Consider the following 24346-nt stretch of genomic DNA (forward strand, 5'->3'; position numbering starts at 1 on the left):
CTTTTCATCTGGAGATTATTAACCTATTATTAGCAGTGCAGAGTAGATAGAAGACCTCTGTGAGTATTTCTTATTTAGAAAAGAGAAGCTTTATATACCTGTGTTATATGAAGATGATGCAGACTGCATAGTCTGTTGTTTATGCAGGAAAGTTTTAGAACTATTAGGACAAACTTCACAGAAATCAGCAGAGCTGAGTAACTTGGCTTAAAGAGTTCTAAAATTGCCAGCTGAGGGTCATCTAGGGCAGATTAATGATTGATAAGTCATGGTATTTTTAAGAAATTCAAGATGACTGGAAATGTTCTAATGATGCGCATATTTTCCTAAGTCTTATATGATAATTTCTATGCTAGCCTGATGTGAACCAGGGCAAAAATAAAAGAAAAAATAAAAGTGACATTCAATTAAGTCTAATAAGATGGCATTTTTAAGACATGTAAATGTGGCACTTAGGGACACAGTTTTGTGTTGGACTTGGCAGTACTGGCTTAACAGTTGGAAGTGGTGATCTTACAGGTTTTTTCCATTATAAATGATTCTGTGATTTTACTGCCAGTCAACATGATACTTGGGAAGAGAGGTCTTGTCAAACAAACTTCATTTCATTCTCTGATGAGATTACAAGTTTGGTTGATAAAGTTAACTGCATAGATATAATAGACTTAGGTTTTTATAAGGCACTTGGCTTAGGACCACAGGACATTCTCATTAAAAAATTAGCACTATGCAATATCAATAAAGAACACTTTCAATTGATTAGTAACTGGCTAGATGACAGACCTCACAGTAGCTATCAGTGGTGAATCATCCCTGAAGAAGGAGTTTTCTCAGGGAAATCCACAGGGATCAGTAGAAAAACCCAGCTACTGCACAACGCTTTTATCAATGAGCTGTAAGGAATTTTCTTTTTCTTTTAAATTGCTACTGTTAAGGAGTGGATGGATGGCAAACAGGGACAAAATGGTGAAAAATTGTGAGGCAGCCTCACAGAATCCTGGACCACATCCTTATACTTGAAGTAATATATCCATAGCCAAGGAACACGACTATGGAACAGGAAGTTTATCATGTCAAGCTATCAAGTATAAAAAGACCTGGAGTCATAGGACCCAGCTCAACAAAGACCATTTTTTCAAAGCTGAACTCAAGCAAACAGACATTAAGATATGCCTTTAAAAAAAAAAAAACAAAACTGAGAGAATGATTACTTATTAGAGTCAGCTGCCAAGCAAGATGAAGATTCACCCTCTTTTAATCCTCCAGCTTCCAGAAAACACTGGGTGTTTTTCTGTAAAGTGGATTTAGCCAAACACAGATAATGGTTTCAGGGCTGGGCTGCAAGGGTGAATTCTGTGACCTGCATGATGCAAATTTGGCAAAAAGATCTGATGCGAGACAGTGAGACTCAGGGGATGTAGAGGGAGCCCTTGTCACACAGTAGCTTTAGCAGTTTCTTTTTCAGATGGGACTCATGAGCAAATCTGTGTCTGGCTGGCTTTTATACAATGCAGCCTGCTGGACTGAGGGCTGCAGTCTACATCCACAGTCTCCCACTTAAAGGGGAACTCAGTATCTCTGCTACCTCAACATCTCCAGGACAGGGCCAGGCAGCCCCAGCCCCAACAGCTTTTTGGAATTAGGATGAGAGTTTCCCTGTTTGCTGTATCTGACCAACACTATGGATGCAAGCGTGATCCCTTTTTTGAGCTCATGGCACTGGAGTCAGCTTGCTAGTGGAAAAGGCCTACACAGACCCTTTTACTGCCTGGAACCAGCAACCAGTCCACCCCTATCTGTTCCACTCCCTACTACAGGGTCAGAGCACAGCTGGGGCTCTAGCAGCAGTAAGCCTCATTTCTCCCTGCTTTCCAGCTTAGAGCAGAGCTTTGAGAATGTTGCATGACACAGGCAGAGATTCTTAGGCAGGCTCTACTCCCCTCCCAGGTCAAATAACAGCATGAGCCTTGACTGGCTGGGCCAGGGCTGTACCTGAGTTGGCGAGGGCCAGAGCTTTGAGTGTGACAAACTCCTCCTTTTCCACCTTGAGCTTCTTATAGCGGCGCACCAGCTGTAGGATGGCCAGGTAGAGCTCCAGCAGCCCTGTCAGACGGGAATGCTCTTCATCCATTATGTAGTCTTCAGCATAGACCAGCTTGTCCTCATATGGCAGGGAGCGGTACACAATGCCCAGGATGAGAATTTCCATCCAGGCACTCTGCAGAAGACTCATCTGGTCTCCAAGGGAGAGGTTGGAGAACCCTAACAGGGCAAAAGACAAGCAGGGTCAAATGGGTGTGCAGCAAAGCCTCTAGGAGAATAGGGTCCTTAGTTTCTCTGAGATTCAAACCATGCACTCTTCCTTACTGACCCACTGCTTTAAAAAAAAACCCAAACTCATTAAAGTGACCCTGTCTCTGTAGCAATCGGCACACATGGACCTTCCCCTCTTTGTTCCTATGCCCACCCACAGCATCAATCTGATGCTCTGATAGCATTTATGGGAGCCCAAGGTTGGTGGCAATCTCTTTTCAATGACCACTGCTTCATTCATAGCAGCCACTCTTTTGTACCACATTGCCTTCCCTGTCTTCCTCTGCAGGTCTGTATTGCAGCCCATTTACTCTGTCCCAGCTGAAAAACGAGCAGAGAAGAGCTCCAGATGGCAGAACAGAGGGCTTCTGATGGGATAGGAGGGAATGACACAGGCCTGAATTACAAGTATACTACAATCTCACATTTTGGCAAAGATGAGAAGAAGTCCTGCCACAACAAAGCACTGAAATACGTACAAAAATGAATACATTTGTGAAGAGAATCTCTTCTATTCCTCATCACACTCTTATCTCCATACCAGCAGCTCTGCCTACAACCCTACCCACAGATAAAAATACCTTTGTGGTGCCATACAAGTACCTAAATCATAGCCAAACCCAGTAGCAATGGAACCAACCCCAACAGTGAACCAAATATTCTCACCAAATACAGAAAGAGGAAAGACAGACCCCAACAGTCCCAGAGTCCACTTGAGAAATTGGAGAGAACAGAAACAGAGGCAATGTCCACCTCAAGGCGGAGAAAAAAGTGCATGGGAAGGAAAACTGTCTGTGTTATGCCCTCCATACCTGGTACTCTTGAAGGCCAGACCATGAAAGATCCTGGGAGATGGGCACTCTAACAGTCATTACAAACAGGAATGTGAAGCACAGTGCATTAGTCCTCTCTAGGCAGCTTTTGCCCACATCGACCGGCAGAAATTGTACTTTTTTGGCAGCCCCTTGCTTCTAAGGTTCCTAGGGCTGTGAAAGAATGGGAAACCCAGGCATGCCTCAGCTGGGAGGGTGATGCTCCACCAGCCTCCCCAAGCAGTTTTCTCCCCAGATGCATAAGAAGCCTTGGGGTCACCAAGAAACCTGTGAACTCATGAGCCTCTATGCAGAAGCCTCCCAGCCCCGCTGGCTTCACGCAAGGCTCAGCTGGACTTTTTTATCCCATACCCCACCCTGCTCACAGCTCTTGGCCCCACATCGGGCTTATGTAGACAGCCACCATGATGATCATTTGATTTCTCTTGTTATCAAGTTGGCAATTAACAAAAGAGCTGATGATTGCTATATTGACTGACTGTGGGATCTGTTTTTCTATCTGCACTATCTCAGCTGGGGAAGGGAAGGCAGAAGGGTGGGTTAGTGGTATTTATTTATCTCTACGCCATGTTTTGTGTTTGTGTTGCCAGGGGAAGCAAAGGGTGATAATGGCCTGGCAGCCCTTGGACATCCAATTTCCCTTATCAGGCCACTGAATAGAAAAGAGGCCCCAGGCCACATTAATTAACAGATACCAATCAGCTGTCACGTGCTGTGTGTGCAAGGTCTGAGGGGAGCAGTGGGTGGGAGGGAAGAATCAATAAACCATTGGGGAGGAGTGCCAGAGGGAACAACTAAAGAGGAGTCCAGGCTACTGGGGAGAAGAGCTGCAAATCCAGCTCCATGACTGTGAGACTGATTCCTGTACAGCACAGCCTGTGCTCCACACAGCCCTGATGAATCCTGCCTCTTGCTCAGGCTGGGAGGTGGGTGCCTGGTCCTTTACCTCACCCTTCTGCCCCTTATGCCCTGCACTCAGAACTGTGCTGCTCTGGAATGCAACCCTCCTAGCTCAGTCCAAGTGCAGGCTGCTGCAGCTCCAATGCCTGGGATCCCGTCCCACAGTTCTGCTTGCTGCACAGGGAACTGATGTGATTAGTCCTGCAATCAGAGTAAAGGTACACAGCCACTCTTTAGAACCTGAGATCTCTCCTTTGGTCATCCCTCTCCTAGCTCTGACCACGGAGATAAGTCCAACATTTAGGCTGCTGCCTTAAGTCCATTTTCTGGATCAGTCACATGGCCTTTCTGCATCTTCATTCCCCATCTGGATTACAAAAGGTGTTAGGCCATTGCTTTACTGCAGTCTGCCAACATTTCTTAAAGACTGAGAAACAGTCACAAAGTAGAGTGAGAGGATCCAGGACAGGCATGGCTCAAACTTTTCTGCTACAGATAAAGTAGGAAAATTGATTTAACTCTAGCAGTAGCCTGTACACACAACATCTCTGTTAATTGCCCGTTCCCAGTGGCTGTTGTGGCAGGTGAGAACCGGAGATACCATATTTTACCCTTTGCCAAGAAGAACAGAAGAGCCAGCTGCAATTGCCCCACCCACCTGGGAAAGCCCCTGCCAGAAGCACTTCCCAGTAGCCAACAACTCCAGCTCCAGCAGGCGAGTGTGAAGAGAGAGCTATGACACTATGGTGTCAAGCCTGGACTTGAAATGTCTGACAGAATTGGGACCCTTATCCTCCAGTGTTCACACGTGTGGAGTGCAAGGGCTAAAGGACTGTCCCTGAATCACTGCAGTAAAGGGGAAATCATATAACTCTCTCATGCTATAAGAGCTGAGATCAGGAAAACTAAATGTTAATTTTACCTGGCCAAAATCATAGGCTTGCTATTTATTATAGGATTGTAACACTGGGGAACCTCTACTTGTGATATTTTCTGTCATCTTACAGCTCCTAGGAATTGCTAGAATACAACTGTTTTGCATTCTTGAGCTGTTGATGGCCCAGCATCCAAAATATGCCTTTAGTGATCTGTTTCTTCCTGCTTTTCTCAAGTCTGATCCTGAAAGATGCCTAATCCACCACTGCCCCAGAAGAGAAGCCCCTGGCTCTAGCACAGAGCTGCATGCATGTTTCCCTCCTTCCCACGTGCACCTCTAGAAAAGCTGCTTTATTTGCAATAGCTGATGTGACATTCAGGTTGGGGTTTTTAATTTTTTTTTTAAATTATTATTATTTCAGTGGCTTGGCAGTGGGAGCTCCCAGAATTTAAAAAAAAAAAATCGTCACATAATTTGTGGCAAGTGGAGTTCATAATCTGTTAATTTATTATCATTTCTGTCATCCTGGAGGGCCATTAGCAGAGGTAATAAAAGGAGATGTAATTATAGGATCTGAGGCCACTCCAGACACAGCTGCTGTCACTCCACTTGCCATATTTCATTCTGTGCTAGTACTAATGTCTTCTTGGTGAGAACAGCACAACAGCTACCCTGGGAGAACCTTCATCGTCACCCGTCAAGAGAAGTGTTGTCACCCTGCATCAAAGCAAGAAGAAAAGGTGGATGTTGTTCCAAGACAATTTTTCCATGGGAGGAGAGTGAGTAGTGGGGAGGGAGCCTCATACAGAAGGGAACAGCCCCACATTGGCTAAGTGTGGCTTTTGAGCACATGGCTAATAAGGCTATTGAGCTAATAATATTTGCTAAACACGATTAAATTTTATTTTATTGTTATCACAGGAAAGTGTGTTAAAGTTTTACTGATTTTATTTGCTAATACTGTGGGGTAGAAGTTTGTGTTGACACCTGGGATCCTCCAGGGTTGGTATGGCTTTAATGTCTCATCTTTCTTTACTAATTCCAGCGTGAATTCAAAGCAGGAATATGTGATTTTTTCTTCTTTCTCCATCCTTCTCTGACCAAGAGTTTATGCACACAGGAAGCAATGTCATGTTTTGCTCAAAATCCCGGGAGGGCATAGATGATTTAGACACCTGGCAGGCTCCTGGCCCTGCCCTGCTCTGCCCCCTTGCTGCATAACTCAGTATGTTTCATACTTCTTGCAGAACTACAGAGTTTTGTTCCATTATAATGAACTATCTTTTATCTTTTTTTGTCAGTACTGCTCTCTTATGTAACAATTCTTGAGCTCTCTCCTGTGCACAATCCTACTATAAAATACTGCTAGTGGTCTGAACTGTGCCAGGCTGATTACTGTGGCTGTTACTGTGTTGTAAGGCCTTTGACAGGAGAGGAAAATACACAGAGAAATTTGAGATGATGGCAGATATGTCCTGATTTCAGAAAGGAGAGAAAGAAACACAGTGCAGAAACAATCTCTACTATGCTCCTGTTCTGGGATAGTATTGCCAGGATGGAAAACTCTGTAGGAACTCAGCTTATCCCACAGCCACAAGGGAACTACAGCAGGGCACTCTGTGTGAACAGAAATAGCCAAGGTTAGAGGGATGTACAGCACCACCTCACTGGACAGCCATAGCAGCTAATTGCATTGCATTAAAACCATTCCTGTTAACACCCCGAGTATTGGGTTAGTAGAGCAATCCAGGCTGAGTTCTCTAATCACCACTGTAACCCTACTTGTGATGAATCAGCCCCAGATGGATTCCAGCACTAGTGATGGGTATAATCCCTGCATATATGGCAGATCTCATGTAAGAAGGGCACCACCAAGATTAACCTCTTCTCAGAAATACTGTCCTGAAAAAGTTTCTTCAGACTTCATAGTCCTATTTCATAACAATCCATATTCCATACAGCCCAGAAAACCATTAACTCTTGGGTCCCAGGAGAAATACTCTACAGAAAAAGAGAACCAGCTACCAAAAAGCCAAAAGAGGAGCAACAGAATGAAACAAAATACATGGAAAAACTAAACTGTCTGATCACTCATGTTAAGATGTTTCATTAAAAAACGAAGAATTTACAGCCAAGACGCAAAGCAAAAAACACAGACCCATGCAGTGGAAGACAAAACATGCAGTAAATCCTATGATCTTGTATCAGAGCATCATATGTTCTCCTGACAAAAGGAAGGGGGACAGAAGGCAAGAGATAGCTGAAATGAGCTGTTTGTAGCTTTAGTGAGCTGTTCACAGTGAACATCTGAAGCAATCTTTGGAAAGCAGCCTTGTAAATCCAAAGGATTGCCTCTAAGTTCCCTGGCTAGTTTTCCCCACACACAGATCCATCCTGTTTCTGGTGGGGTTGGAGAGATGCTAGAGAGAGTGGAACATTTTCCCATTCCCAATCCAAATCTGGGAAGAACACAGAACTCAACACTGAGGGCCGTATCTGCTCCTTCAGCCTCAGTCCACCCTACCTGCAGGTGTTGGACACTTGTTATGTCACTCAATCACACAGACACACACTGCATATAATCAGTGAGCCTTCCAAGGCCAGTCACACTGCCAATAAATTGTCCTCATTATTTGTCAACAAAGAAGCCTTGAGATTCACTGGCAATAGCATGTTGTCTATCACAATGGGATTTGTTCTGTGACAAATCCATTATGACAAGCTTTCCTGAGTCTGGACAAGAATGCCTACTGCTGAGAGGGTGTGTCTCTGCCTTGTTCTTAGCAATAAAATCCAGTCACTGCCATAATATTTATTCATCTATAAACACAACAGACCTAGGTCATGTTGATGTAGTGCAAAACCACGAAAGTCCACCACATCATCCCTAAGGCTGTTTCCCAAGTGCTTTCACTGGGCCACTCAATGCTAGATATGATAGAGAACTTCACTGTATCATATCAAAGCCTTCTGCGTAATCCCAGGGCACACACACGTACAGTGATCTACTTATGCACCTCCATCACAGGCTGCATTGGAGTTTGTTACCAATGAGAGCCCAGCAGATTTTTGTAACAGTACTTTCCATCCATCACTATAGGAAAAAGTCCTGGTTGAGGCCAAAACTGATAAGCACAGAGATAAATAATAGATCCCTTTGCTGTTCATGCTTACAGCCTTGTAATTCCCCATTTACCTGGGATGTGCTTTGCCCAGCCAATGATCACCACCAGTTCCCTGTCTGCCAGGTCACAGAGGGTTGTCAGGGCTTTGATGTCACTCTCCGGCATGGTTGGATCAGGCATGGCATAAATCTTCTCTGGTTCAGCCACCAGCAAGTGGGAGACGATCTTAGTCACTGCACATTTCAAAGGAGAACTTGTTGTATCTCTTGTGACATAAGGTGAATCCCTCCTGGGAAAAGACATGACTACAGAGCCCCTAGGACCTCAGCAATGGTTTTGGTCACAACAGAGAACCACACTGCAGCTACACAAGCTGTAGTGGTCTGCCTATGCCAAACCAGCTCTGCACATGGATGACAAAAGCAGGAAGCTGCTATAATGTTGTCAGTCATTGTCTCAGATAGGTCCAATGAGGGGAGAAGGAGGTATAAGCAAAAAGGTTAGTGGGATGTGGGAAAGTTTAAAGAACTATGGGTAGTACTGAAGAGAGAAATCAGCATGGGACTAGTTTTGTTAACATGGCTTGGGTAAAGGAAAAGATAAGAAGATCACTAAATGGATTTACACAATCTCCCAGGAAAGGTCTGGTATTTAACCCTAGGTACAATGAATACAGTACCTGAGCTGTACCTAGGCCTGTCTAATTAACTCTAACTATGATTGTAAGAAAAAATTCCAGTGCTGTTGACTGATACAGGAATCACAAATGAAATTGTTATACTGTACTTCTGAGAGACCAGTGAAAAGAACTATAGTGGCGGCTCAGAAGACCACAACTCCAGACCAATACATACATGGCTTTTTAGCTGGGGGTGGGATCTGTAAGCTCAGGTAAGTGCTGCTCTCAGAATCCAGTCTCCTTTTGTATTTCTGACGGCCTCCACGGACTCGATCCAGACGAACACCTGCAGGTAAAACCAAAAAGTCCTCATGATTTCTTAGTGCCTTACAGAACCTTGACATGCAAATACTAAAATTTGCTAAGTAAGATGTTCCCCACACTCCAGGAAGCCTCTCTTTCCCAAACACTTGAGATCTCAGCTGAACCCATCAATCTCAATACCAGCTAGACTCCCTCCAGCTCTAAGCATGCTGCTCTGAGCTTTACTTTTATTCAAAACATCAATGAAGACAGAAAATAACCCATTCAAACTCTTGAATCTCTATAAATCTGATGGGAAAATGAAAAGCTTCAGACCTCAATGCCCTCTACATGATCCTGCTTTTAAAAAGAAAGATTTTAAATGTCAATCAAACTTGCAGTTATAAAAACAAGCTAGTTTGATTGTTCTTAAAAATGAGAAGTTAAATGTTCTGTGACCTCTCACTGTTTATATTTGGAAAAAGTGACCTATAGCAACAGATAATGAATGAACTATTAATTCAACAACGATGTTTCAGCCTTGATCAAGTAAGGCAACTGTAATAAAAGTAGAATCCAAATAAATAGTAACAACCTTGACTACAATAAAGCAATGATAAAGACGTAGTAGGGAGACACTGAAGAATTTGTTGCAGCTCTTTCAAAGTACAGTGAACCAAACTGGAAACTGCACTCTGAAAAAAATTCTCAGTGACTGGGAAGTATCAGTGATTTGTCACCATGCTAAAAACCACAGCATCATCAATAGACCAGGAACAGCAACTAAGTTGTCCTATTAGTACAAAACATGATGTTAAAAAGAAACTTGTGGAAAAAAAAAAAACCCTACAGATATCTGTGCAGTTGTCTGTTATTTCTGAGCAGCCATATGGACTTTTATAATCAGTCTGTGAAACTGGGGTAACTCAGTCTTGCTGGAAGAAACCGCTTTGGAAAAAAAAAAATTATTCAAAGTAAATGTAGGAGCATTTGATTAGAATAAAATTTTGAATTTACACTATACAAGTACTTCCTCAGAAACACACAGGAGTTTATCTAGTCTGATCATGGGAACCAATTATGTGATACGCTTACTAATCAAATAAAGTCATTAATATTTGGCAATCATACCGCTACATAAACACAAACAACTAAAAGCAAACACTCGACATCAGTTTTGAAGTGACACTTTTTGGATAACCTGTACACCTGAAAAAATCTGCAGTTGGCTGGCAAATATTCTACCCTAGAAGGAGGCATGTCTGTCACACTGCATTTCAATGTCATGTTTGCTTACTCTGTCAAGGAAAAAAGAAAGCTTTTACTGTAATGCTCACACCAGCCACACCTTCCCCACCTGAAACTGCTACTTGCAACAACACCTAGATCCCGATACTCTTCATGGCTAGAGCACCAAAACAATTTGACTATCAACTGCCCCCTAAGCAACAAGAATACCAGGCCAATAACACTCAGTCTGGCAGCAGTATCTCCCACTGAGCAGGAGAAGCAGGAATGAGCACGTGTGGCGCTCTGCAGACCAAGGCAACAGCTACTGTGGGTGGCTGCTGTGGGAGGACAGAAGATGTTGAAGATAGAGAGAAAGGCATGAAGCTGATATAGGTGAACTCAGGTCACACTGAGTAATTTCTTTCCCCTGCCCTATTTTCCATTTCTCACCCTGTATGGAGAATTCACTGATGTCCCTAAGTACCACCTTTCTATTCCATTACATAGTATTGTTTCTGAAAATTATGCCTATTGCTTCCTTTACTTCCATTTCCAGTGGCAGGTAGCCTGTGGGCAAGACTCCTTCCTGGGAGCCCAAATATGCTTCAGAGAGCAATTTCAAAAAGGACAGACAGGGAATCCCAAACCTGAGGTTATCCAGGGAGATCCCTGAGGAACAGCAGTAATAAAATCCTGGATAAGGCAGGAAATTTTCATTTTCATCCATGATTTTTTTCCCTCTATAAATGTGCCCTGTTTCTTAAGAAATAAGACTCTACTTCATGCTTTGCTGAATGAATGACACCTACCTATAAGCCAGGAGAGAAGGGAGGGTCACAAATTTCTGGAACTGCCAGTAAACCAAACAATCAGATATGAAAATTAAAGGGGTCAGAAATACACTGCTGGAAGATTATAGAGGAATCCAGAACAGGCTGCCAAGACTTCAGGACTGAATTGCATCTTCCCAGAACCCTCCCAGATAAGGATCACAGGTGGTGCATTCCCTCACATCAGTGGTCAGGGGGAGGGAAAGAGGGAGATGCCATTCTCCAGAAACCAACACACAGCCTTCCAGGATGCATTTGCTGCGCAGTTTGCTAAGCATCAGGGAGGGGGAACTAGAAGGAGTAGGGAGGAAATGGGGGAAGGAGCCTGCTTCCTCCTCCCAAGGAGAATGCCATCCTCCAGTGCTTGGCAGAGAGATGGCTGCACAGGTTGCAGCAGTATTAGGGACCCTCAATCAGATTATAAGGACACAAGGGACTTAAGTGCATTAAAAAAAGATAAGAAAGACACAGAGAGATTTACCCTCCATCCCTCCTTCCCCCACTGAGCAGATAGAGGTCTGTTTGCCCAAGGACTTCAGCTTGTTAATTTTGAATAACTGTTTGTCCTCCTCTTGTTCCCCTTCCTGTGCGACACTCCTTGAGGCAAACTTTTTCAATCAGCACTTGCAGAGCCACAATTCTACCCTGTTGTCATTGCTCCAGCCACAGAGCTGGTGAACAGGCTGAGCCCCACACAGCACATCCCAGCTCCAGCTGCTGAGTGCAGTGACCCACAGGTACCACAGTAAGCAAAAGCATTTCAACCCTCTGAGTCCCTAACTGTGACACTCCAGACATAAGCATCATGGTAAAATGCCTTTGCTAAAGATCTGACAACCTAATGGGTCATATCTAGATGGAAGGAAGAGGCATAGCCAAAAATCTGTACCTGGTACAAGAATCAGTATCCAGGTACTCAGGTTAATGCTTGCTGCTCTGCATGATTTCCTCTGTGGTTGATTTTAAGACAGGCAGACTGGTTACAGTGCAGCTCTGAGAGGGACACTTAAGGACAGACATTAAAATGGAGCAGGGAGGTGTGGTGGGTGAGCTCAGAGAAGCAGCATGAAGGAAAACACTGAGCAGAGAAGAAATGGAGTGGGATGTAAACTGGGATATGAATGGAAGTAAGAGATTGTAAGGAGAAGGGAGACAGAAGAGAGAGAGCTGGAGCAAAGCTGAGGGGTGTGTACGCTGTAATCTCAAGGGCAGGTTTCACACCATATGTGCAGCTGCCTGAGCAAGGTGCAGCAGCCATGCATGAGATGCAGCTGTCCATACTGAAGACTGACACAGGATTTGGTACTGCAGCCTCACAACAAGACAGCAGCAAAGTAAAGCTCCTGCACAAACCCTGTGATCACATGAATCACAACTAGCCAGTTCAAAGGAGAGAAGACCCTCATCCTACAAAAATGTCACCACCACAGACACTCCTAGACCCCTCTTTGTGCCAGCACAGAGTTGAGACCAACAGTATAGGGCAAAGTTTGGAAAGCACCACCCTTTGGTAACCTATCTTGCTGGCAGTTCCTTCAAAGTAAGGCTATTTATTCTGGAAACAAGCCCTCTCCTCCCATTCCCCTGTATGGCAAGGAAGTGCTGCTGCTCATTCAGTTTTGTTACCTTTTGAGATACCCGGCATAAAAATCCTCCTCATCTGACCTAGCTATGGAGCTGACCCTGGTGTACACCACAGGGGTTGAGTTCCAGCTCCCTGGCAGCTTGTTCTCAGCTCTCCTGCTGGCCCAAGCCCCTCTGACCTTGCAGGGAGGAGGGCAGGGCCAGGACTTGCGCAGGACTTCTCAGCTCAGCATCCTGCCTGGGGCAGTGATGTCAGTTTTCTAAGTGTCCTGTGGGTGCCACTCGTGTTCCAAGCACTCTTGCAGAGAGGTCTGTGCCAGCACCAAGCCTCTGCAGTGGGAGAGCTGATCTGCTGATCGTTCAAGCTCCCTGCATTTCTCTGACATGCCCCTTGGAGAGATGTCTGCCCGACAACTTTGGGATCAGATGTCCCCTTACCGACTTGATAACATCAGGCCTTGGGGTTTTTTTCTTAATGGAAGTAAAATAATTCCATCTTTTTTTAAAAGCTGGACCCAGGCCGAGACTGTCGGAAGTAAAAATAGCCGAGTATGCAGAGGCGACAGCACACAGAGTCAGGTTTAGTTTCTCTTTTATTTTCTGGAGACTAAAAATACTCGTAAAAGCTCTGTGAAGCTAAGCCCTGGCCAGTGGGAAATGCAGTCAAGGCCCAATATCAGCTGTCGTGTCAAATTACCAGCCTCACCTCACTTTCCATCGAGTCCTATCACATGCCCATGGATTTATAGGAACAGAAAGATCTATCTTGCCAAAAGAGCTAACGGAGGAGTCAAGCTACAGGGTTTGCATGGTACAATATGTCTCTAGACCAAGAAGGACACAACCAAAGGGAACACAGGGCAAGTGCTGGCCAGAAAGCGAAATGGTTGCTTTTGCTGAGCTTCCCTGATACACTAGCCAGGTCCTGTGTCTACTGCCCACCTAATCCTTGAGCTGCATTTTCCACACTGCTTGCTCTCCCAGGGTCTGAGCTGGGTGGTGGTCTGTAGCTAGCAGAGCACCTGTCTCTGGGAGATGCAGTCTAAAATATATGGATTGGTACTGGCCAAGGAAACTGGGACGTATAGGCTAGGAGCAGAGAAGAAAGGAAGGGAGAAGGGTTGTATCCAAAGTGTCTCCTACAAAATTTCCCTCTTCCTTTCTGCTCTGAACTTCAGGAGAGACAATAGCATGTGGTAATGGGATGAGTGAGCCAGGAAGCCTATCAAGGAAACAGAAAGTAGAGATGACCATTAAAAGTCAGGCCTGCCACCAAGATGGAAAAATAAATAGACTATAGGGAAAAGCATCTCTGCCTAACAGGAATGGAGAGGCTGCAAACTGACGAGGCTCTCTTTTGTTACTCAGATTCCAGCTTGGGAATGAGAAAAGATCCCTTTATACTATTAGGCTCTAACGCTGTGGCAAAAACAGGCCAGCTCCTAGAGAGTCTTCTGCTGGGTGACTGATGTGATTTCCCAATTCATCTGAAATAATACAGGAAAACAACTTGAGGGTCACAAATCAGCACAGACAGAAGAACCCAGTGACTAGGCTGGTGCAAGTGAACAAGCCTGGAAATTACACTTGGAAAGAAAGGGTAGAGAACTATCCTGGGGATGAGGAGAAGTGGAGATGAAAATCCATCTCCTGTGTTACAAGAGCCTACAGAGAAATTAGATCAGTTCAAGTAAGATGCTGCAGCCTCTTCCACCTTTGATGCTTTCAGGGTTATGTTAGTCAGGTGGGAAAGTTTCTTCACTGTTGGGCTGACTGTAGAGTCCCTGGACTCAGAGAGACAGGTTAGCCCTGTGATACCTGATTATACCTGGTCCCACAGCCTCTCACATGCCTTGAAGCAGTGACACAAGGTGTCAGCTCCTCACACACATAAACACAAGCAGCATGTCTCAAATGGTTGGTCCAAAGCATACAGAGTCAGGTGAAACCCACACAGCTTGAAAACCAGTCCCTCTCCTCTGCCAATGCCAGCTGCATGGCTGCCAGCTCTGCAGGGCTGTCTGCAGTGCTAGCCACTGCTGTTTTTCAAATGTACATCTTCTTCCCATGCTGAGCCCCTCTCACTTTGCTCCCTCCACTTTGCTCCCTCTGGAAACTCAGGAATTAACAAGGGCTTCAAGGGCAAATGAGAATAAAGAATACCTCAGTACCTTGTTCTCTGCAACAACTCTTTAATAAGCCCCACGCTCACACATTCACCCTCTGTCCATGGTCCATGCAAACGTTCTCCTTTGACTGCTTCCCCTCCCAGCCCTCCACACAGTCTGAAGCAGGTCAGCAGCTCTATTGGCTATGTCACCCATGGCCACAGTGCCTGCACAGCAGTGGGCTGAGGGGCACTGTGCAAAAGAACAGATGCAGGCACGTGCCTGCTAGGAAAAGACCAAGGTTGCCTTTCACAACAGGACCTAAAAGATGACAAAGCCTCAGCTCCACTGACTTTCCAAGAGGTAGAACTCAGAAATAAAGCCCCAAAGTGGTGTTTGCTGCCTAGAGGAACCTGCAGTCCTAGGTGTGATTTAACTCACCTTACTTTAGACTGATAGCTCCCTTCTGTGCTTCTGGGCTCCCTTGAGAGGCAACAGAGAAAAGGGCATCTCCACATTCAGTTTACTGGCCAGGCACTTATTTGAGGAGGCATGACAGATACTTCTCTTCACTGACTACCAAGAGAAACCTGGTGGGGTAAAACCAGTGCTATCTCTAGTCCAGTTTTCTGTCTCAATGTATTTCAGTGGAGCAGATTTTGGAACAGGCAGAGGAGCACAAGCATGGATCAAGAACAACAATTTTTGATATGTGACACAATGGAGAGGCCCCTGCCACTACATGGAAAGAGTTCTACTTGTGATGGAGATCCACAGAGGTGAGGGAGTTAGACCACCAACACCACATGCTCTGCTTTGGCCAGCCTTTTACAGCAACTCAGCTTGAGCCTTGAAGCATCTCCTCAAGTTCTCACCTCAACAGTGGCTTTTCTAACACTAAGAACTATTGTCCATTTCTTATTGAATTCTTAAATTGGAACAGCTGTGCCAGGAAGTTCTGAATAAAGACCCTCTCAGGATACTCTGCAGGTCAAGGGCTGGCAGTCTTCAAAGGTGAGTCAGGGAAAGGGATTGAGAATCTTGGCAGAGCTGAGTCCCTGGTGCACACAGGTTATCAGAGGCACATGCCTAAAGTTACTATAGAGCAGTGGGGGCATATATTCAGTCCCATCCCATTCTTACTTACCTTGAAAAATCTTACTAGCTATATTGTCAAAACTTCCTAAAAGTTTCTAGGACAACGGCTGGGTTCTAAAAATCCCAGGACGGTTGTTGCAGTTTTTATCTGCTTCCTCTTTTCTGTATGTATTGTAAGAGCACTAAGCATAGTTTTGGTGACACAATACACAAAGTGTTTATTATAAACCTATGTAGAGGTGATGCCCCTCTGAACCCATATAGATATATATTGATGGAACGTGGATTTCAATGTTTGAAAGAATAGAGATCTAGTTAGGTATGGTAAGAACCACAAAATTTAAAACAAATGAGAGGAACCAAATTAAACAGATTTATAATCCATTAGATAAGGGAGAAATATAGGGATGGTACTGGATGTGCCATTCTTATGTCCAGAAAACAGACACCAAGTGCACTCAGCCCAATGTGCAATTTATGAAGAGTCCATCTGTTGGAAGCCTTCTCTTTGGAGAATTAACATCAACCTGCCAAAGGCAGCACATGCTCTCTGTCACAACTCAGCTCCAGCCACATTGCAAATGCTCAATTTATGCCTTGGAAAATAGTTGGGAGTGGAAGATAGAGTCAACAAGATGCCACTCACTGCTCCTAGAGATCCTGTTTCAAAGGACAGGGGGTTGCCTGTCTGTTTTTGAACACAAGAATATTTTAGAGAAAGAAAAATCATTTTTTCATTCTCTTTTTTCATTTGGATACCTCCAATAGGGATATTTCTGGCAGCGGCTGGAGGCAGAATACTCTATAAATACAAAGCCATTAAACTGCACACAGCAGCAACCTGATCGGGGCTACCTTTTAATTTCCTGACATGAGCTGGCCACTAACCCAATTACCCAGGGTCCCCGGAGGAGCCCTCATCCTTCCCAGGAAGCACAAAGCAAGAACCCAAGCATATTGCAGGGATGTCAGCTGAGCTTTCACTGAAATCAAATATCTTTTTGAGAACACATGGTCTGGAAGCAGGGATGGGGGCAGGAGGGAAAGGCTGCTGGAAGCACTTTGCTCCATTGAGAGATTCTTTCACTTGAAAACAGAAATTAAACACCCTCCATGTGGTTACGTTGCTGAAAAGGAGCTCTGCTGTTGATTCAGTTATCTGGATTTTAGTAGAAGATGAAGGCAAAATTGTAAGTGGAAGTGGTTTGAAATCACCAATGCTTGGAATCCCTTGCTCAGATACTATATGACTGATTCAAATTTACAACATCACACAGCCAAGTCTGTCCAGGATGAAAGATTTGATTCCTTGTGAAAAATTTATGACACCAGCAGCCATTAGGGGAAACTGAAGAGTTAGGAATAAACACTGGGGCAATTTCACTGAGTACGGGGTTTCCTAATCAGCCAGGGTCTTGAAGAGGAGATGGATTTAAAAGATAGCTGCTTCTGAATTTTGGAGATTAAAGTCTCACCCTCTCGGAAGTGGGGATCACCTCCAGCATTCATAGAGATGAAGGCATTTAGCTAACACAAGGGCCACCAGGTTATTTCAAGTTTCTGGGAGGCCAGGTATTCCCAAAGACACCAAGGAGAGGAAGGAAAGGGGAGCAATTAACAGAAAGACGAGCTGAATGAACTTTGTGGCTCTCTTCTGTAGACTTCTCTTGCCTGTTTCACTGCCTGGTGATGCAGTGTTAGTATCCACACATTTTTAGCAAACTTTACATCAGAAATAATATTAGACAGATAGGAGTCCAAGAGCTTGGGAGATTTGTAGCAAAGAATTTGGGTTTCCTGTTGAATTTTAATATGTTCTCTAGCATGTCTTATCTAAATGCATTAAGAGCAAAGGAACAAAGCCTGGGAAAGGAATGGTTGTACCTGAGGTTACTACAGCATAACAGTTTTGGGAAGAGAGTCATGCAGATAAGATAAATCATATGTCTTTATTGGACAATTGGCTAACTTCTCTCTTGCTGTTAAGAAACCTCCCTTTTCTGCATCCAGATCAAGACTATATATTCTTCTACCTTCCTTCCTTTTGTTTGTAGACTTCACCTGCACCACACAAGGGTGATTCTTGAGAACCAGGAGGCTAGGCCTGAGGACAACGTACCTTCAAAAATATTCAGAGTGAGGTAAAACACCCCATACAGGGCAGGTTTCCTAACCCAGGAGTCCCCACTCTTCCTTTTGGCATGTGCAGTGCATGTACTCCTGCGAACTCCTATTGTTTACTTTCAGAAATAAGGTATACCTGGTCCATCACAGGACACATCCCCAGGACCCTTTCAGTCTTTGACCTCTTTCTTGGAGGCAAAGTGACCAGTGGACCAGTGATGTCGACAAGAAACTGGGCAGAAGTCACTCATACATCCCAGAACGTTGCACTTAGGACTCAGTCATGAGCAGGACTCTGAGCAGACAAGTCTCAGCACTGGCAGGGAGCAGAGGACAACTTCAGCAACATAACATACATTACTTGTATTAAGAAGGAAAACAAGACTCAAAGGCTGGGGGAATAATGAATGGCATTTCAATGCCTGGATTTTTTTACAGACATTTTCATTTCTGTGTTGTTTTCTGCTGTGATGTGACACAATTGCACGTGCATGCACTTCATGAAAAGCATTTTGTGACCCAGCTTTGCTTCCTTTTCAGAACTGTTTATGCTCCATTTGGGTCTCTGCAGGTGTGCCAGCATAGAACAGGGAACACAGTTTTAGAAACTATACAATCCTTTGAAGAAAAAGTTCTGCAGGGCTTCTGCAAAAGAAAGGACCAAATACCCAGACAACAGTGAGTCTGTTCTCTTTGGTGTGGTATGGTTTGGTATGTCTAACACTGCCCCTCCTCCACTTGCCTGTCATTTCCAGCCAAAGATGAGTTCTGTAATGAGAGGCCTTGATGTTTCGTTGCAATTCACCTGTTATCCCCATCTCTCTTCTGATGATCACAGAACATTTCCCTTTCATGGGCAGTACTGCATTGATGTGACAAGGTTTTGGTAGCAGGAGTGGTTTCTATGAGAAGACACCAGAAAGTGCCCCTACGTCCACTCCGGACAGCTGCAACATGGACCCACTACTGCCCAAAGCTCAGCAATGCTGATGGTGCCTCTGTGTAACACATTCAAGAAAAGGTAAAAACTGAGGGAAAGGCATGAGAAAATACAGAAGAAAGAGCCCTACAGATACCAAGGTCAGAGAAGAGGAAGTGCCCCAGATTCTGGAGGACCTGGGGAGCCCCAGATTCAGAGAAGCAGCAGAGGTGTGGAGGGCAAAGTTGTGAGGTCATGTTTAACCAGCCAACCAATGTCCAAAATGAAACCTCTGAGCCCACATACACAAGCCTCATGTCATCTGAAATTACCTCCACCTCTTGAAGACAAACAAATTGCTGCAGAACAGAAAGGTTATGGGTGGCTAGAGTGTAAATGGCAAGGGTATATTCTTCCTAAAACTGACAAGGTATACTGAGTTTTTAAAAAAGTTTTGAGCAGCCAACCTGCTGAAATTTCTCTATCTATCATTCCAGAAATCCAGGAAGATCTAGATCTACTCTGTAGAGCCCAGAGTTAAAGAACTACATTTAGTCATTGTAGGCACAAAACAGACAGCGATGGGAGCAAAGCGACGAAATGGGGTGGACAAATCCCAGGATTTCCAGCTTTGAAGAATGCCTCTCCACTGCAAGTTGCAGGGCACACTTTTCCTGTACTGGCCATCCCCCCACGCCAGATATATCATCTTCTCCATTTGGGGTGAACAGTATCACTAGTTGCTCAGGCTTCCCCGATATTTGCAGAGCAGGGGGGCATGCAATTCTACTGGACAAAGCTGTGAAGATGCCCATCTCCACCACCTGCAGGCTGGTGGTTCAGCAAGGCAAAGAGCAGCAGAGCACAGATTTTCTGGGGACAGCACATCCCTACATGAACACTGGGACTGGAGTCTGCTGAATGCTGGACTTCAGATTCAGCAGGTTCCTGTACAAGCCTGCTAGGGCTAATTAATGCTCCCTTGGGGCACACTCCAGATGGATGGGGAAAGTGAGAGACAGGCAGCCAGACAGGCCAACACTTCAGACATCTGAGCCAGTTGGGCTCTGTGGGCAGAGCTTTCTGCTTGCCACTTTCCCCAGTGAGCCTTGCCTGCTCTGCAGCATCATGCCAGGAGAACCTGAGACAGCAAAGCTCTGGTGTCCATGCAGTTCCCTTGTTGCAATACATTGATCAGAGCTCTCTTAAAGAAAGTGGCCTGGATATCTGAGACACCTATTGATTGCTCCATTGGCTCTCTTCCTCCCCTGATCCTCATTCACTCCGCATTGCCTGAATAACCCACATGTCTATGTTAAAGGCAGTCTCCCTGGATCTTAAACGGCTACAGTCACAACTTTTTGTCTAGCTGCAGCCCATGTAGGGAGAAGAGATGTCTGGTGACCCTTATAAGCAGTCCCCAAGGGGAAGATCCAAGTCTCTCCTGCAACATCAAGCTGAGCATTTCAAGTGTAAAACAGACCCTGAAGTCATGGTTATTTGTTTTTGTGTTTTTGTCATCGTTGAGTACTGATGCCTTCTGCTCAAATAACAAGATAATGCCACATGCCCAGCAGGCAGGAGGTGGCATGTATGTCATGTATGGCAACAATAATCAGGAAAATGAGAAGAAATCATGAAGCCCTTAACTAGTTACTTATGGAATATCATATTTTTCTTGAGCAAAAGGATAGTCTCTTTACACAGAAACATCCTCACTAAGTTAAAATCCCACTGGCTTGCCCAAGGACACAAAGGAGAAAACTGTGTAGAGAACAACTGATTTCTAGATCTTGCCTTTGACCAAAGGACTGCTTTTCTCCAAACTTTTGATAATCAAGCAGGACAAAGAACACAACTTAGCAACCTTCTGCCATGCATGAACCCAGGGATGATGAGAAAGGTACACCAAGGCAAAGTAGGAAGGGGATCTATTAAAAAGAAAAATAATCATAGCCCAAATATCAAGAGACATCTTGTCCTAATGAGAGTTTGGAAACTGCAGAATAGCCCTCTGTGGAAACCAAAACATCAGGGATTTTTAAAAACATTTGAACTACTAGAATGGTACAGTTGGGAACACTCGTGCCTTGGCAGAGAAAGGGGATGGATGAGCTAATAGGATGACGGATCAGAGATGGAAAAGACCAATGAACCTTTTCTAATCTGAAATCCCTTGTCAATTCTGCATTTTGAGCAATTCAAACAATTATGGATTTGTTCTTTCTAGAAACTCTTGGCTCTATGGAGACTAAATAGTGTAACACCATTTTTCTCTCTTCTTGGATTTGGCTTTTAAAGATGTGTATTGATTGAATTCTGTATACTAATACTTTGTGCTTCCACCAAGCTTCACACAAAGTTAACAAATTGGTCCTCACAATTCTTTTGCAAAGCAGAGCAGTATGACCCTTATTTCTCAGCTTGGGATACCGAGCAAAAGAAAGAAAAACAGATGCCTTCCCAAAAGATCACTTGACCACTCTCTGTTAGGACACAGGACCCCTATTTGCAGATTGCTAGGGTAGTCTTCTCTGCTCTTCTTGATATTATCATGTCTTCTTGTATCTCATTGCTATCAATAAATCTTTATGCTGTATTTTCCACAGCTCTAAATATTATGGGCAGGATCACAGATACACTAACATGAATAGCAAACCACCCTTCCCCAGTGACTTTAATGATGCCTGATCAATCCCTATATGAATAACTAAATACACTTCAGCACAAAAACAGCCATAGAGTCAAATTTCAGTCTGCCATGAGTAGTACTCCACAGGGTTCGGGAGCTCAGATGCTGCATGGTGTGAGTGAATTTACACTGCTTTCCACACTAACTGTGGTCTGAAAGGAGTTAACTATTTTCACAGAACTTGGAGGCTAAGACATAACAGGACCCTGCTCTTAACAGTGCTGAACTCCCAGAACTGGAAGCAGAGATGCCCTGACCACACAGTCAGCACACCAGCAGCAGCTCCTGTGACTGTTCCCCCTGCTCCCAGCTCCAAGAGGCTCAACTACTCAGAAGCAGGACAGCACAGACACTGGCAGCCAGCAAGCCTCAACCTGTGCTGTTGCTCAGCAATGACTGGAGCCACTATAGGAATTTAAAGTTGTTTCATAGGATTCATACAAACAGGCTACAACGACCTGCAACAACAATAGGCTACAACAACAAATAGGCATTAATAACATGCACTCCTGCTAATGCCAGTGTCGCCAGTGTATATTTGCTTTAGTGGGTAAGGGGATACATCCTCTCCCTAAACTACCACATGAAGAGAAACAGGTTTCCCGTGGTCTCCAACTACAAAGTAGGTGCCTCCCTCCCAGTAGGAGATCAAGATCCTCTGAGTCTACCACCTCTACACCTAGGTCAGGAAGGGCCAAACTACAGAAGCTTGCATCTCCTCCCCTTGGTAACTGGTATGCTCTAGAAGGAAGATATTTAACCACAGAGACTACACATCCATCAAAGAACAAATGTCTAATCTACATTCTTAACAACACTGGCTGCCATCAACCTGCCTCTCAAGAAATGAGAGAGCTCTAGTGAGAAGCAATACACACTCAATCGACACTGTACAATTTATTACCAGCTGCTGTGATGTTATGACCTGAAAGAAAGTTGTATGCTGGCATCTTGGCTCCAGCATACAGGACTTGTGCATTACCACAGCCAGCAGCTGTTCCTTGTGGTGAAGCTGAGAGGACCTCACTCTGCTGGTATAGCAATGCAGAGGGTTATGTGTAGTGCTTCTCTTTCCTTCCCCTCCTCCCCTCACTGCCTTTCCCAGAGGGACCCAAGGGAAACAAACCTTTAAAGTCAATCCATAAGAATGTGTTTAATTGCCACTGAATTCCCTGTGGTTCCTCTTGAATGGACAAGGATTGAAAAGGGGGGTGTGGGAGGAAAAACAGCACAGGAGAGAAGCTGAACACTACTCAAAGAGCACTGAACAGATCAATAGGCTGAGCAAAACACAGGCTGAGTATGCAGGGCAGGGGACCCACAGCTCCCAGACAAACCTGTGCTACCAACCATCTTCAGAAAGTCTCCTGAGTGGTAATACAGGCAGACCTTCATTGTACACTGTGCCACAGCTCTGCATTAACTCCATCCTTCCCTTATGAAGAGCTGCCAACCCAGTCATAACCACGAAAGAGCCTCTCCTCCTCAACACTGAAAAATTACTAGGGTGCTGTGTCTTGTGAGACCTCTCTCTGGGAAGGTTGTGGCATCCTGGGTCGGACCAACAGACCCCCGGCAGGCTGCCAACAGGGGGCAAGAAGAGAAACACCCTCCAGCCCAAGGTTCCTCTGGGAAAGGGAAGAGTCTGGCACCACCAGTTTCCAGTTATTTGTTAAATTTGCAAGTACTAGAAATAATATCCTAGCATGAGAGCACTGACTAGAACCACTCTCCTCTCTGGACTGCCCATCCTGACTCTCCTACAAAGCCTGTAGAAAGATATATTCAGAAACACGAAGAGGGCAAGCATGTAGTTAGCCTAGGAGATTCTGCAAGGTCTGGAATCCCAGGCACTGTCAGGACAGAGAAAAATTCTCATTCTGACTCTGTCTTACCTTCTTTTAGCATCCCCACTTTGAGGCATTTCATGAAGCGACAGGCCTGACAGGACTTGCGCCTCCGTTTCGTGATCTCACACTCATTGGTGGCCGGGCAGCTGTATTCAATATTCCCTGTAATCAAACACAGAGATGGTCACCCAGGAATCATGTTGTCCCCATGGATCCAGGGACAGGCTGCAGTGCCCAGATATTCCCACTACCATCAGTCTGCATCTTGCATGTTTGCTCATTCACTTATGCACACATCCTCTGAGACTTTACCCTGCTGACCTAGACAAGGGGATGACTGCAGTGCTGGGCTTTCAGGCACGTGTCCTCCAGGCATGTTGTCATCCCTTGTGCTGCACCCCTTGTAACCTGGCCTGTTCCCTGAAGTCGAGGGATGAGAGTGGGAGCAGTTCAGACATTACTAGAATTTCCTTTGCTGCCAGTCTTGCTCCATGTCTGTGGGATGGATGTCACCTGCCCCTTCTTGTCCTGCTTGGGGAACCAGGGAGTTCAGAGACAGCATTTCCTCTTTTGCTTCCTCCTGCCAGCTGGCATACCACAGGAAGAAGGGAAGCAATAGGTTTCCATTGAGAAAGGTAAGACATCCTGTAAAATGAACATGGGTTCTCTGTGCTAATCTTTACATTTTTACTTTATTAAGTGCATCTGCTCTCATGCTCTGCACAGAGCATTATCTTTTCTTTCCTTATTCCTTTTTATTTATGATCACCCCTCAACACTGGCTATAAGACAAAAAAAGAAAGACGCATCCCAACTTTATTTCTACTCACATCACATTTTATTATAAGCCAAGAATATAACCAAAACATGGATGCAAGGATCTGATAAGAGGATGTAAGTGGAATTATGCTGGATCACAGTGTGTAAGGCAACAATTATTT

The 24346-nt window shown here is 44.7% G+C and overlaps 1 protein-coding gene across 2 annotated transcripts in view; it reads right to left on the bottom strand.

Annotated features, from left to right (window-relative positions):
* Positions 1-24346, bottom strand: part of ESRRB (estrogen related receptor beta) — a 128435-nt gene that overhangs the window by 8547 nt on the left and 95542 nt on the right. For both annotated transcript variants that reach the window (XM_083862848.1, XM_083862847.1), the window contains 4 exons: positions 23451-23567; positions 8903-9013; positions 8120-8281; positions 1993-2262 (listed from right to left, as the gene is read on the bottom strand). In XM_083862848.1, coding sequence (XP_083718974.1) covers positions 1993-2262; positions 8120-8281; positions 8903-9013; positions 23451-23567 — 660 coding nt within the window. The remainder of the gene's footprint in view (positions 1-1992; positions 2263-8119; positions 8282-8902; positions 9014-23450; positions 23568-24346) is intronic.

The sequence above is a fragment of the Zosterops lateralis genome (assembly GCF_965231275.1).
Source record: "Zosterops lateralis genome assembly, chromosome: 6".
Classification (NCBI taxonomy): Eukaryota; Metazoa; Chordata; class Aves; order Passeriformes; family Zosteropidae; genus Zosterops; species Zosterops lateralis.